The 16,302-nt window shown below is 37.9% G+C and overlaps 1 protein-coding gene across 1 annotated transcript; it reads left to right on the top strand.

Moving 5' to 3' along the window:
- Positions 1-189: 189 nt before the first annotated feature.
- On the top strand, positions 190-15,456 carry BLOC1S6 (biogenesis of lysosomal organelles complex 1 subunit 6). Its single transcript, XM_029236139.1, has 5 exons — positions 190-366; positions 6,005-6,146; positions 10,434-10,521; positions 12,765-12,851; positions 13,554-15,456. The coding sequence occupies exons 1-5, from the start codon at positions 285-287 to the stop codon at positions 13,671-13,673; spliced, it is 519 nt and encodes a 172-aa protein (XP_029091972.1). The 5' UTR covers positions 190-284; the 3' UTR covers positions 13,674-15,456.
- The last annotated feature ends 846 nt before the right edge of the window (positions 15,457-16,302 follow it).

Raw genomic sequence — 16,302 nt, 5'->3', positions numbered from 1 at the left:
TCGGAGGCAGGGATGTGAGCCCCGCCCAGCTGACTCTACTGACACCGACCGACCAGACTAGGACGTCCGCCCGGAACCCCCGAAGCGCGGTGGGTGAGTGGATGGAGGAGGCAAAAAGCGGGAGGGCGGACCCTCGGTCACGTGCCCCGAGCTGTTTTCCGCTTCCGTCACTTCCGGGTGCGACCGTCGCTTCTGTCCCGTTGGGCTCTGTACGCGTTCGGTGCTTCTTCACTGTACCTGACAGTCTGTACTACTGCCCCATCCCTGTTCCCAGCGGGAGGGACATGAGTGTCCCTGGGCCGCCTTCCCTGGATGGGGTCCTGGCAGGGCCACCCGACGGCCTGGAGGCCGGGGGCCCGACGCCGGGTACGTGCTGTGGGGCGGGGCGGGGCGGGCGGGGCGGGCGGGACCCGAGTGGGTGGGTCTCCGGGCCGCCCCGCAGGAATAAGGTGCTTTCGGCAGCTGCCGCCCCGAGGCTCTGTGCCCAGCGCTGAACTAGGGAACCTTGCCGGCTCTCCTGGCCAGAGGAGGAGGCAGGAAACGAGATCTGGGGGGAAGCGGTGTTTGGGGTGCTGTTGGTGGGGGTTGATGGTGAAGGCATTCTGAGTTTGTGTATTGACTCCAGCACACTGTTGGCTATTTGTTACACGTTAGTGGTTGAGGATGAATTTACCAGAAGGATGATTGGTTTGTAATTCAGAGAATTGATGTATCCAGTAATATTGCACACTCACTCATGAAATGATTATCTTGCGTTTTGACCTTACTGCGTCCTTCTTCCAGCAGCCTGAGTTTCTCAGCCCGAGTTCGAGGAGAGATTTAAACCCTAATGGCCTAGGGCATCTATTGAATGTAATGAATGACTTGCTCTGCATCCATAATGATACTATATTTGTACTATCCTAGGGAGAATTGAGAAGGTAGTCACTCAAAGCAGTTTCTGTGTTCTGCGGTTTAGATGAGGAACCCTAGGTGAGAAAGGCTTCAGGACTTCGGATGTACCTTTACTTGTACTTTCTGTTCCAGAAATATAGGGGTTACCCCAAAATAGCGCTCTCAGCCCTTTCTTGGTGGTGCTTTTCCTCAGTGACCTCCCTCTCTTCACACCTTCCTAAGTTGCTTCTGTAAATATCACTTCCTTGTATGTAAGTGCAGGTTGGGTCTCTCTCTGCTTCCTCCTCCATCTGCTTGCTGGGTACTCTGACATGGTTATTTTGCACTAATCTCACACACAGCATGTACATAAATAAAAGTAGATGTCTGATCCTATTAATGGTGCCAAGTCACTATCATTTGAAACTTTGACATTACTCTTGTCTCTTTCCTTCCAGATTGCCTCCTACCTCTGTTTAGTCCAGGGGATTCTACTGTACAATTTCCATCTCCTCTTTGCATTTTCACCTTTACAACAACAGTTGTAAGGCTAGTCCACCTCCAGTCTCTTATTCATTCCATTTATCCCACTGTCACGTCACTGCCCCAAGATAAAGCTCCCATGATGCCATTTCCTTGCTTGGAAACCTTAAATGGTTCCTTACTAAATTAAGGGCCAAACACATTATCTTCGCATTCAAGGGTCCTCATAGGCTGGCCACATGGTCTTAGAGCTCACTACTGCATATGTCTCATGCTCCAGACACCCCCAAACTAACCTCTCTTTCCAGAGCCATCCTATATTCCCACCTTTCCTCATGCTGCTTCCTTTACCCATATTGCATCCCTTCCTCTCCTGCCTTAGAATTCTTACCCATTTGGAAATAGTAGCCCTCATAGGTTGCTGATGGTGGAAGTGTAAATTGGTGACATCTCTTAGGAAAGCAGTTTTGCAATGTCTATTTTTTTTTATAAATTTATTTTATTTACTTTTGGCTGCGTTGGGTCTTCGTTGCTGCGCGCGGGCTTCTTCATTGCAGTGGCTTCTCTTGTTGCAGAGCACGGGCTCTAGGCACGCGGGCTAGTTGTGGCACGTGGGCTCAGTAGTTGTGGCTCACGGGCTCTAGAGTGCAGGCTCAGTAGCTGTGGCGCACAGGCTTAGTTGCTCCATGGCATGTGGGATCCTCCCGGACCAGGGGTGGAACCCGTGTCCCCTGCATTGGCAGGCAGATTCTTAACCACTTCGCCACCAGGGAAGTCCCTGCAATGTCTATTAAAAAATGCATAAACACCTTGTTCCATTAATCTATTTATAAGAATTTATTCTATAGAAACAGTGATATGAATATGCAAAGACAAGCAAGGAAGCTCACTGCAACATTGTTTGAAAAAGCAAAAAGTGGAGTATTTTCTTTGTCTTAGTCTACTCGGGCTGCTATAATAAAATAACATAGGCTGGTGGCTTAAACAACACACATTTATTCCTTGAAGTTCTGGAGGCTGTGAAGCCCAAGGTCTAGGTGTGGGCAAAATATGTTCCTGGTTAGGACCCTCTTCTGATCTTGCAGATGGCTGCCTTCCACTGTGTCCTCACATGGTGGAAGGAGAGAGTTCTGGTCTCTCTTCCTCTTCTTTTAAGGTCAATAATCCCATCATGGGGACCCTACACTCAGACCTCATCTAAACTTAATTATTTCCCAAAGACCCCCACCTCCAGATACCATTACATTGGAGGTTAGGGCTTCAACATGTGAATTTTGGGGGAAGGACACATTTAGTTCATAACGATAGGGAACTGGTTAAACAAAATGTGGTAGAATTCTGTTAAAAAGAATGGAGTAGATTCATACACGTTGACCATATGTGAGATATATATTTATGAGAAAACTTGTAGAACAGTATAAACAAGATTTCATTTGTGATAAAAACAGGGTTTAACCATGTGTATGCAAAGACAATTTCTTGAAGGCTATGTAAGAAACTCCAGAGTGACTCTCTGTGGAGTAAGGTAGTGAGGAGTATTTTTACTTTTCAGGTTATACCCCCTTCTTTTGTATTTTAAGTTTTTACAATGAGTAACAGTTAAAAAGAAAAAAGAAAGGAATGAATATTCTATCCATTCTTCAAGCTTCAGCTCAGATGCCCACCACACCTCCTTTAGGAATTATTCCCTGATATCCCTGATGAAAGTGATCTTTCTCTAATCTATGGCACTTCTCACATTCTCTGATTCCCCTGTATTGAGCTTTTTCAGGGATGGGGACTTGCCTAATTTATTGTTGTAACCTCAAAAACTAGTACATAAAATGTATGTGCAGCAAATGTTTCTTGTCTCCCACAATAAAGTACCTTGAACTTAGTGAATAAATGTGTGTAAAAACATGAGAAACTTCGACTCTTCCAATAATTTAACCAGAAGACTGGGGTAGGGTAAGGGGGTTGGTGTGAGTTAAAATGTATATATAGTTTAAGGAAGGTGTATTGGTTGTTATTCCTTAAAGCTGAAATATCCTTATTTGGTTGTTTCTGTTTGTCTGTAATACTTATGTTTTCTATGTATATATATGTATATACATATGTATATATATGTATACATATCTATGTATATATATATTTAAATATATATTTTTAAAGTATATATATATATTTAAATTTATTTATTTTTAAAACTTATTTTTGGCTGTGTCAGGTCTTCGTTGCTGTGTGGGCTTTCTCTAGTTGCGGTGAGCGGGGGCCACTGTTTGTTGCAGGGCGTGGGCTTCTCATTGCGGTGGCTTTTTTTTGTTGCGGAGCATGGGCCCTAGGCGTGTGGGCTCAGTAGTTGTGGCTTGCGGGCTCCAGAGCGCAGGTTCAGTAGTTGTGGTGCCTGGGCTTAGTTGCTCCGCAGCATGTGGGATCTTCTCAGACCAGGGCTCGAACCCGTGTCCCCTACATTGGTGGATTCTTAACCACTGCGCCGCCAGGGAAGCCCTTCTATATATATATATATTTTTTTAATTTTTATTTTTTTGCGGTATGCGGGCCTCTCACTGCTGTGGCCTTTCCTGTTGCGGAGCACAGGCTCCGGACGCGCAGGCTCAGCGGCCATGGCTCACGGGTCCAGCCGCTCCGCGGCATGTGGGATCTTCCTGGACTGGGGCACGAACCCGTGTCCCCTGCATCGGCAGGCGGACTCTCAACCACTGCGCCACCAAGGAAGCCCCCTTCTATATTTTTTAAAGAGAGTTGCTGCTGTTTGCACTGTTATTGTAATCAAGCCTTTAGCAATGACATTAATCATAATAATATAATATATATAACATTAATGATATATTTTATTCACTTCCCATCTGATGAAACATCAATGGCAATATCTGTAAATGCTTCACTTTTCCCACTATATTTTTATTTCACTTGTGGAGTGCTTCAGTTTCTAGTTAGCTCTTACTTGTTTGAATATTGCCTTGCAATTTAGAGAATTCCAAAGTTTGTTCATATGTTTCTCAGGATCCAAATAAAAACCATGCTAATTTATTTTGATCTCTAAAAGCTAATTTTGAATATGACAGCATGTTGTTTTCCTCAATCTTGCCAAAATTTAAATCTGTGGTAAAAACTATACTTGGAAATGAACTATAAGCAATGTATTGTGATGAATGTATTTTGTGTAATGATCTAATTTGATGTTATGGATTATTACCAGATTATGATTAAAGAGGTGTTTCAGAGTTTAGTATTAGTTTAAAAATGCTTTTGGAGTACCATTTTAGTAATGTGGCCATTTCACTTTTTTTGTTTTTAATTCTAAACCAGTGATTCTAAAATCTTACAAATCATTCATTGAACCCTGTTTAGAAATTGTTCTGTACTTTTCTCGGTAGGAGTAGTGATAGATGGGTATTCATGTTAGACATTTTTGAATGCCTGGTACAATGCTTACACTGTTATTATTCAAAGGAAAGGTAGGAATAAAATAGTTCCTGGCATCAAATCTAAATTTACACAGAAGACAATTATTATACACTATTTTCTATGGTAAATTAAGGTTCTGAATTTCAAGAGAGGAGAAATTCTTAGAAAATTTCTTTCCTGCTAACAAATGACAAAACAACCCTCCCTTTACATATAAATATCAAGCTCTATGCAAAATAAATGTTGACCCATATTACTTCCATAGAATTGAAAAAAAATATTTTTAGGTATTGCATTTATTTAAAAAATTTTTAAGTTTTTTAATGTGGACCATTTTTTTAAAGTCTGTATTGAATTTATTACAATATTGCTTCTGTTTTACCTTCTGGTTTTTTTGGCCGGGAGGCATGTGGGATCTTAGCTCCTTGACCAGGGATCAAACCTGCACCTCCTGCACTGGAAGGCGAAGTCTTAACCACTGGACTGCCAGGGAAGTCCCTGCATTTAAAAAATATATAATCTCTAGGGGCTTCCCTGGTGGTGCAGTGGTTACAAGTCTGCCTGACAATGCAGGGGACGCGGGTTTGAGCCCTGGTCTGGGAAGATCCCACATGCTGCGGAGCAACTAGGCCCCTGCGCCACAGCTACTGAGCCTGCGCTCTGGAGCCTACGAGCCACAATGACTGAAGCCCGTGAGCCTGGATCCCGTGCTCTGCAGCGGGAGAGGCCACCGCAGTGAGAGGCCTGTGCAACACAATGAAGAGTAGCCCCCGCTTGCCGCAACTAAAAGCCCACGCACAGCAACAAAGACTTAACATACCCCAAAATAAATTAATTAATTAAAAAAAAATTCTGCAAGCTTTTGGAAAGAAGAATTTCTTGCTTCCATTCAGTAACTGTTCCTTCCATTTAGGCCTCAGACTCCTTTAATAATTCATTGAAAACTCTAAATCCCCTTCCCTGAAAAATACATACACATATGGAATTTTGCGTGTGTTAATGTTCTTTTCAGCTAGACTTTACCTTGTACTAGTAGCTTTAAAATTTTTTGAGTGCTCATAACTTGATTTTTAGAGGATGCTCAGGAAGTAAAAGTTAAAAAAAAAAAAAAGGATACCTATAGTATCCTGTGTGTGTGCTCTGAACTCCACTGCCAGCCTCCTTTCCTCCCTCCCTGCTACTTTCTTACCCCTATGTCAGTTTAAAAGCTTCCTAAATTTGATTTTTTGCTTGGGGACAGGTTTAAGTGACACTTCTCCAGATGAAGGGTTAATAGAGGACTTGACCATAGAAGACAAAGCTGTGGAGCAACTGGCAGAAGGCTTGCTTTCTCACTACTTGCCAGATCTGCAGAGATCAAAACAAGCTCTCCAGGAACTCACGTGAGCTGAAAAAAAACATAGATGCACTCATTTCTTCTCTGGCATAGTCATAATTTACTGTATAAGTAAAGTATATACTGTATTAGGGATAATATTTTGTAACATTTAATACAATGGAGTATTTCTGTGTCTTTTGTGTTAGCAAATGGGAGTGGAGTAATCTAAATTACATAGTATACATGTAATTTAGATTACACAGTAATCTAAATGTAAAAAGTGAAGTGAATGCTCCTAGAGTGTTTGGTCTCTTCTGAGAAGTACTGCTAAATCTTATCTAGACTCTTTGATTAGTTTTGGTGTCTCTCCACTATTTTAGGAAAGAATCGCCTCTTGGGGATGTTGCAAATGGGTATACACCTGTTTCTGAGTAGAGCTGCAAAATTGCCTCTGTAAGAGTCACATTTGTTTTCAATTGCTGGTTCACATGAGTTGCCAGAAATCCCTAATTATCTTTTTTGGAGATGACCCATTTCATTCTTAGTTTATAACTCTACTAGCTAAATAAAGGATTGGAGAATAAGAGAGGAACAGGATAAGGAAGAATGGAATCCATAAAGTGTAATCAATATGCAAAAATATACACTCGGGTTTTATCAGCTGTCACCCAGAAACAGCAGCCTGAGCTTCTTCCTCTTGGGTCAGGACCTCTCTGGATTGCCCAAGCTGGCCTATTATTTCTTTTTTGTGGTGGTTACCTTTAAACTGGCTATGAACCACTGCTGCTCTAAGACTTACTCTTTGAAAACTGATCTCAGAGGCCTTTATTAGGGCAAAAGGAGAGGAATAATCAACAACTATGTCCATTTTTTAAATATTAGTAACTAATGTTATAATCCTTGGGTTTGAAGATGATAAATGAATATAAAAGTGGTACTGTGTTCTACTACATGTAGTACCCTACTGTAGTTATGGGAGCTGGTAACATTCTTAGTTTTCTGCTAGTTCCAAGTAAGATTATTTTTATTCCCCAGTGTGTGGTATATCTTGTATTTTAACACCAGCCAATCCTTGTGGCAGAAAAGTCAAAGATTTTGTGGGTGAGTTTGGATGATATATGATAGACTGAAGGAAGGTAAGAAACTCTGCAAACAAAACATATCTGGTAACACTTTATTTATAGGAAGTTAGGAATCAAGGTTTAATTGGAAAGTTTAATTGATGAGGACATTGGCTAAAATTTAGTGTTTCAATAACCCCATTTATCTTCCTAGGCGTCTAGACAGTGATGATGATGATGATAGTAAAATCAGCTACTGTTTATAACAGTTGAATATGATGAATAAGCAGTTACTAAACTTCTTGAGGGTTAAGGAAAGATGAGCAAACTTCAGAGAAAGAACAAAGAGAAATATATGGGTCTAGTTAAGAGCTTTCTACACTGTCTCATTGATCAGTGTATTTGTTCTTTCACCAATATCCTGCTGTCTTGATTTCTGTAGTTTCTGTAAGTCTTGAAATTTGGTAATGTACGTCTTCCAACTTTGTTCTTCTTCAGTGTGTCTTAGTTATTATAGGTCTTTGCCTTTCCATGTGAATTTTAGAGTCAGTTTGTTGATATCTACAAAATAACTTTCTGGGATTTAAATTGAGATTGTATTGAACCTATAGATCAAGTTGGGAAGAATTGATATCTTAGCACTATTGAGTTTTTTATTCCATGTACTCAGAATATCTCTTCATTACTTAGATATCTCTTATTTCTTTCATTAGAGTTTAATAGTTTTTGCATATAGATCCTATACGTATTTTGTTAGGTTTATACCAGATTATTTCATCTGACAGGGGTTATTGTAAATGGTATTTTTAAAAATTCTGATTGTTCATTGCTGGTATATAGGAAAGCAACTGACTTTTGTATATTAACCTTGTATCCTGAAACTTTGTTATATTCACATATTCGTTCCTGGGTTTTTGTTGTTGATTCTTTGGGATTTTCCACATAGGCAATCATGTTATCTGTGAACAAAGACAGTTTTATTTCTTCCTTTCTAATCTGTATACCTTTTATTTCCCTTTCTTGTCTTATTGCATTAGCTAGGACTTCCAGTAAAATGTTGAATAGGAGTAGTAAGAGTGGACATCCTTTCCTTGCTCCAGATCTTTAGGAGGAAAGCATCTAGTTTCTTACCACAAGTGCAATATTAGCTGTATGGTTTTTTTTAAAGATATTCTTTATCAAGTTGGGGAAGTTCCTCTCTCCTCCTAGTTTGATTAGAGTGTTTTTAATCATGAATGGTGTTGGACTTCGTCAAATGCTTTTTCTTCATCCACTGATAAGACCGTATGATTTTTCTTCTTTAACCAGTTGATGTGGGTTACATTGATTGATTTTCAAAGGTTGAACCAGCTTTGCATACTTGGAGTAAATCCCACTTGGTTGTGGTGTATAATTCTTTTTATACATTGTTGGATTTGATTTGTTGATATTTTGTTGAGGAGTTTTGCATCTATGTTCTTGAAAGATAATGATCTATAGTTTTCCTTCTTGTAATGTCTTTTTAAAAATAAATAAATACATTTATTTATTTATTTTTGGCTGCATTGGGTCTTCGTTGATGCTCACGGGCTTTCTCTCCTTGCAGTGAGCAGGGGCTGCTCTTTGTTGTGGTGTGTGGGCTTCTCCTTGTGGTGGCTTTTCTTTGTTGTGGAGCATGGGTTCTAGGTGCGCAGGCTTCAGTAGTTGTGGCTCGTGGGCTCTAGAGTGCAGGCTCAGTAGTTGTGGTGCATGGGCCCAGTTGCTCCGTGGCATGTGGGATCTTCCCGGACAAGAGCTCAAACCAGTGTCCCATGCATTGGCAGGTGGATTCTTAACCACTGTGCCACCAGGGAAGTCCCTCTTATAATGTCTTTATCTGGTTTTGATTTCAGGATAATGTTGGCCTCATAGAATGAGTTAGGAAGTGCTCCCTTTACTTCTGTTTTCTGAAAGAGATTGTGGAGAATTGGTATAATTTCTTCCTTAAATGTTTGGTAGAAATCGTCATGAAGCCATCTGTTCCTGGTACTTTGATTTCTGGAAGGTTACTACTTATAGATATAGGCCTACTTAGATTATCTGTTTCTCCTTGTGTGAGTTTTGGTAGTTTGTGTCTTTCAAGGAGTTAGTCATTTCCATCTAAGTTATCAAATTGGTGAGCATAGAGCTACCTGTAGTATTCCTTTATTATCCTTTTAATGTCCATGGGATAAGTAGTGATGACCCCTCTTCCATAAATTATGTTAGTAGTTTGTATCTCCTCTCTCTTTTTCTTTGTTAGTCTAGCTAGAAGTTTATGAGTTTTATCAATATTTTGGAAGAACCAACTTTTGGTTTTGTTTATTTTTTATTGTTTTCCAGTTGTAACAGTTTGTTTTTGCTGTCCTGCTTGTCTTGGATCATTGGCTTGCTGGGTTCTCCTCTCATCCATTCTGGTTTCACCTTCTGTGGTCTCCAGTCAGAGCTGAAGGGACACTTAAGACCTGTAGGATATGCCATACTCATTGCTAGATGGTGGAGATGTTTTAACTGCCCTTCAGTCTCTTCATTGCTATTTCTTTTTTTCATTGTTGTTCTCTGTTTAGCATACTTCTGCAAGCACATCATGTCATATTTTTCTTTGTCTGTAGTATTCTTTAAAATATTTAATTAAGTGACCCCCCCCCCCCACAGTGTCACTTATTCCTGTGATCCTAGCATTGGTTGATCTGGAGAAGAATATCAGAGAAGTTGGCTTCTCTTCCTCAATAGCAAGTTTTGAATCAGATTTTATTGAGGAGTCTTAGAAATTACTTGGTCTGACCTTCTTACTTTGTAAATGAAATTTAGGTCCAGAGAAACTAAATTTCCAAGATCACACCAACTGATTATTATCCCTTGATACTGCATTTTTTTCCAACTCTAATCTAAAAAGTCACTGCTCCTCTTCCTTTATGATGATGTTACAATTTTAATATATATAAAACATCAAGTTTCTTGGGCAAGATAGTATAAAAAAAACTTTTTTGGGGATAATACAGAGAGTTGTTAGGAATAAGTAATAAAATAATTTTAAATGGTTTGATGTTATTCAAATCTGAAATTGAGGCAAGAATAAAAGACGTATTTAATTATCAGAATATTGGAATATTATTTTGGCTTTGGAATATTATTTTGAAAAAGGTTATGATAAGCTAAATAAGCCTTGGAGAGTCAATAAATTTCCAACTTAATTTCTACTTTTAACATTAACCAAGATGAATGTGGTTGCTTTTAATGAACCATCACTTAAAGTATGTAAAGTTTATTTTGGCTGTATGCTTTTGTTTCAGACAGAACCAAGTTGTATTATTAGATACACTGGAACAAGAGATTTCAAAATTTAAAGAATGTCATTCTATGTTGGATATTAATGCTTTGGTAAGTATGATTTAGTTGACATAGCTTAATGACATCTTATTTTAGAAATAGCTAGGTTTATCCTCCCAACTTTGTACTTATGTATGTTTGAGATACTTACGTATGTTTTCCTCTAATTTTTAAAGTTTAGAATTTGTTGTTTAACAGGAAACCTTGATTTACTTTATTAGACCTTCTATTGTCTTGAATTATTAGCTTTCAAATGTTGAACTTGTGATAGGAAATTGAACTTATATATGAAAGTCTGGAATAGATCTGCTCGTAATTAAAGACTAATAAAAGAGAAGTAAAAGTAAGGAACTTTGGAGGTACTATTTTTCCCCTTAAGGAAAGCACCTCTCTCTTTATCAAGTACATGGTTTTTAAAATTAGCATTTATTTAATTGTATGGCATTTTCATAATGTCATAACAAATTAACACTGAAATACACTGTTTGAGGGTCCTTTACGTCCCCTTTATATCTTTCAATTTAAGTGACAGTAGTTGAATTTCATCAGAAACTTTATAGCTTTTTGATGAGAGGAACTAATACTCTTTATTTTAGGAAATGGAGAATTAACAGAAATAAGGAACTTGTGGCTACCTTTCTCTTTACCCGGAACATTAGAAATAGCTTAGTTTGCATGATTTTGTGGACTTTCCTATATACGTCAAAGAATGGACTTTTCATTGGAAAAATGTGGCTTATTAATGTTTTCCTTTTATAACAATCAGAAACCAAGTCCACCTTCTCTAGTATTAGGCAGAGGCCTGTGGTAGTAAATACAAAGTCTTCTACTCAGTAGCTCTTGATTTGTGAAGGAGGTGGTCTTTGTCTTCTCCATTGAGTTCATGTTGCAGCAGAGCTACATATTTGTTGAATGAATGAACCAAGCATATGTAATACTGTCGCTTCCATCTGAAAGGGCAGAAACTAAGTCTTGCTCTTTTTCCTTCTCTCAGCCCATGAGTGGTGTTTTTTTTATTGTTGTTTTTTGTTTTTTTAATTTTATTTTTGGCTGTGTTGGGTCTTTGTTCCTGTGTGTGGGCTTTCTCTAGTTGCGGCAAGCCGGGGCTACTCTTCATTGCGGTGTGCAGGCTTCTCATTGCAGTGGCTCCTCTTGTTGCAGAGCATGGGCTCTAGGCGCACGGGCTTCACTAGTTGCAGCACTCAGGCTCAGTAGTTTTGGCTTGCGGGCTCTAGAGCACAAGCTCAATAGTTGTGGCGCATGGGCTTAGTTGCTCCACGGCATGTGGGATCTTCCCGGACCAGGGCTCGAACCCGTGTCCCCTGCATTGTCAGGCGGATTCTTAACCACTGTGCCACCAGGGAAGTCACCTAAGAGTGGTTTTGATTGTCATTCAGGAACTGAAAAATAGAAGCCCAGAGAGAGAGAAAGAGGGTCTGTAAGCTCTAGAGCTCATCAGACTCTGACTTTACTTGTAGCTACATTAAGGCTGCTAATCTCTCTACTGACACTTCTTCCCTTTTTTTTTTACCTGATCTTCTCTTTCTGTTACCTTCCTTCCTAAGAATGAGGTGTTTCTTTTTCCTTCTCTCCCACCTCTGGCTGAGATGGAAAGTCTATACTTATCACTCCTTGGGAAGAAAAGTGTCCTTACAGAGGTTGTTCTCCTTGGTCTGACTTCAGAAGCCCAAAGAATATGATCAGACTTGTCCACAGCCTTCTCAGGTCTCTCTGGCCACAGCTTGGTTTTTCCTGATGGGCAGACACTTCACTTAAACTGTCCTGTGTACCCTGGCTCAGTCTCTCCCTTGTAAAGGCAGTAGAGAGTGTTTTACTTTTCTTAAATGAAACTGATAGCATTGTTGGATAGTCTTACTAAAATTTTAGAATTATATTGCTTGGGTTTTTTTTTTAAATTTTATTTTATTTATTTTTTTATACAGCAGGTTCTTATTAGTTATCTGTTTTATACATATCAGTGTATATATGTCAGTCCCAATCTCCCAATTATATTGCATGTTTTTAAGGCAAAATGTTATCTGTACAGAATATAAATGTCTATTTTATGTTTAGTAACTTTTAATCAATCTGAACTGAATCAAGTATTCTCAAAAGCCTACTAGTGGTTTAAATTAAATTTGAATCTTGGAATTAAAATATGGGGATAATTAGATCTTCAAAAATTTTGACAAATTTAGGCAGAATGAACTGTAATTTAGGTATTGATTTATTTATCCATTTTGGTATTTCAGTCTGTTTTAAATTGACTTTTAAATTTACTTTTCCATCTTAAGTTCACTGAAGCTAAACACTATCATGCCAAGTTGGTGAATATAAGAAAGGAGATGCTGATGCTTCATGAAAAGACATCAAAGTTAAAAGTGAGTTGAAAATTCTTTCACAGTCTTTATAGAAGTAGAGGTTTAATTGTCTGTTTTTCTTCAGTATTCATTTTCTGACTTCTTATATATTCATATACAATAGGATACTTAATTCATGGTACATTGTTTTCTTTTAAAACACATTCTTATTAACCCCACTCTGGGCTTTTCTACTAATAGCTGGGCTGGTGAGCTCACATTCTCTGAATATGTTACTGTATTTCTCATTTAATAATAAGAGTTTTGAGTAACAGAATTTTTTTATCAAGGAGACCTTAAATTTCCCAGAACATTTAAAAATTGTGAATCACTATATTGTACACCTGTAACATACTATACAGCAACTATACTTCAATAAAAAAAAGTTACTCTGAACGAATTTAAAAGTTAAACATGAAATTTATTATTATTTATTGATTACCTTAAATCAAAGCACTATTACTTAAAATTTTTTAATTTTTTAGTTAATATTTAAAGGTTACTTTTCAGTTACAGTTATTACAAAATATTGGCTATATTCCCCATGTTGTACAATACATCCTTGAGTTTGTCTTACACCCAGTAGTTTGAACCTCCCACTCCCCCACCCCTATATTGCACTCCCCCATAAACCACTAGTTCTCTAAAACCACTACTACTTTTAAATTAGGCCATAACCTATAAGCCTTTTGCTCTCTTGGTTTTTAAATTTTTTTGACTTAGAAAAGAGCACTTAAACTGCAGCAGAAGAGGCAAAAAGAAGAGTTGGAAAGGGAGCAGCAACGGGAGAAGGAATTTGAAAGAGAAAAGCAGTTAACTGCCAAACCAGCTAAAAGGATGTGAGAAGTTGGATGTTTGTGTCCTTCCTTCCCCTCTTCATGTTCTGGATTTAAGATGACCCAGTGTAGACTGAAGTTAAGGTAGTGCCTTATACCATTGTGTTATGTTTTGAAATCCTTTTCCCATGACTGCTGTCTCTCTATCTTCATTTCAGCCATTCAAGAAGCTTTTTTTCCTAAGTAGAAGACATAATATCACTTGGTTTGGATATTTTATATGTAATTTTTCAACTTTGTTTTGCTTTTTAAAATTCATTATTTTGGCCTTAAGTCACTTATAAACTGGAAAATGGTTTAATAGTCTAGACTATAAGTGGTTAAAAATTAGTATGAATTGTTTAGCTTCTTAATAAGTGTGGATTTGAAAGTTTCAGTTTCTCATTTTATGAAATGAATTGCCTTTCTGGCAATACAGCGCTGGGTTTTGGCAGTTGCCTTTTCATTGTTTGGTTGAGAAGAATTGCCAGCTGTTTAATCTCATATGCCACTGGAAAAGAGGTGGTATAAGCCTTTGTGAAGAACATGATAGAAAAGTGTGTACACAGGAAATAGTAGCATCTTAGACATAGGATAGGTGAGCAAGATGCCATGTAGATTCCACTAACCATATACTATATCTGCTTCCTAGCTTTGTTGTTGCTGTTTTTTCCTTATGCTGCTTCTGGGTTCAAAGTAGATTATATCTATTCCTAAAGTTTGGCGGGGGTGATGTAGCTTTCACACACTCACATGTGTTTAAATATTTATAATTCTTAGTAACAGTCATCACACACTATGTGATACAGTTGTCAAGCTGATAAGATAATGAACCCAGCTTTCCAAGTGGAAAGTCTTACTGCTAGTTCTAGCTATCCTCTGATTTGCTGTGTGGTCTTAACATGTGGTTACTTTTTCTGTGCTTTTAAAAAAAATTCTTAAGGTAGAATGATACATACCAACTACCCATTTTATAGATAATGACAAGAATGGTGGAAAATTAGTAAATAGCTTCTTCACAAAAGAGGCAGCATGATACCGTTAGTGTTTTCTAGATCCCCCTCCCCCAATATTACATGTAGAAATTTATTATGTGAGGGAAATATTGTGAAGTTTCATTGTTTTAAATTGAGAGTGTATTATTCACTGTTTTAGTATTATTTAATATCCATGATGTCCAATCTCTTACATAGAGACTGTACAGATTAGATTACAGCTTATGATTAGAATGTGTATCTTTTATAATCTACGTTACATTTGGTAAGCTGGAATCACTCACTACCTCTGATCACATATCAGGCTAACCAATGATGGAGAAGGCATTAGATATACGTCGAGTGCTAAGAACTGGTCTGTTTAAAGGTTTAAAAAAATTGTTTGAAAACCTTTCCCTTCTTTAGTGAGTGAATTATTATCTCACAATTCTCTTGGTTTTGACCTTATGTTTAAGAGTATAAATATATTTTATTTTTAAAGGCTATGTGTTGCCCTCAAACACTGGCTAAAACTCCTAGGGCAGGATCATTAGCACTGGCAGGACAGTGTCACCTAAACTGCTGAATGTACTCATTGATAACCTGACAAAGGCTGTGCATTGTTTCTTAGAGTGATTTGTGGTGGCCAACTGCAATGATTGTTTAAAATGCTGGTTCCTGGACACCACTCTCAATCTATTGAAGCAAATGTTTGTTTTTCTCTTTTTTTCCTTTTTAAAAAGTTTCCTCAAGTGATTCTGATGTACCTTATAAGTTGAGAACCCCTGGTCTAGTCAGAGGTTTCCACACTGGGCTGCATATTAGCACCTGGAAACTTTAAAAAAATATACTCTTGAAGATTTTTACTCATTAGTTCTTAGGTAGGGCCCATGCACATTTTAAAGAGCCCCCCAGATAAGTCCAATGCAAGGAACCACTGGTCTAGACTTTCTAGTGATTTATATTTATAAGGAGTAAAATAGTTTGAAAGCTACCCAGTAACTCTTGGGATTAATCTTATTAAATAAATTCTTAAACTGCTGCTTTTGATATAAAGTCAGATTTAAGACTGAAATAAATAGCAGGCCGGAAATAGGTATAGAATTCTGGTTAATTGAACTTTTGTGACCTGTATTTAAATAAATCATGTTTATTGAATGAATGGCAAGGCACATGTACTTTTAGAAATGTATTTCTTACATTTTGAAGATTTTTTAAAATGTCAAGAATATATATTAGGATCCACTATTTTTAGGTCACTTGTAAATCAGAAGTACTGTTACTTTGGTAATTAAAATCTAAAACTTTAGCTGTATCTCAGTAGCGTACAAACATATCTTACTGACTAAAACTGAACAGAACCCTTATAATTAGTCTTGCTGTATTTTTGCACAAAATTATGAATTGGTACTTGAGTTGAAAAAAGTTGCCTATGGTGTTTTGGTTGAAAAAAATTGCCTTTGTTTTGAAACTATATCATATATGTACTGAACTAAAGTGATGGGAGTTAATTTTGTATTTACTTTGTAGGAGGTATCATGTAAATATGCAGACGTTGAATGTAGTATGGATTGTGTCCGCAGTGAATTTTTGGGTGGATACAGTTTATAAATATGCCAATTATATACCCTCATATACTTGTCTGATTTTGAGCTTGTAAAATGAGGACTCCTTTTTACACAT

The sequence above is a fragment of the Monodon monoceros genome, unplaced genomic scaffold, assembly GCF_005190385.1.
Source record: "Monodon monoceros isolate NGI ecotype Baffin Bay Population unplaced genomic scaffold, NGI_Narwhal_1 Super_Scaffold_21, whole genome shotgun sequence".
NCBI classification, from domain to species: Eukaryota; Metazoa; Chordata; class Mammalia; order Artiodactyla; family Monodontidae; genus Monodon; species Monodon monoceros.
This window is presented reverse-complemented; position numbering and strand designations above follow the sequence as displayed.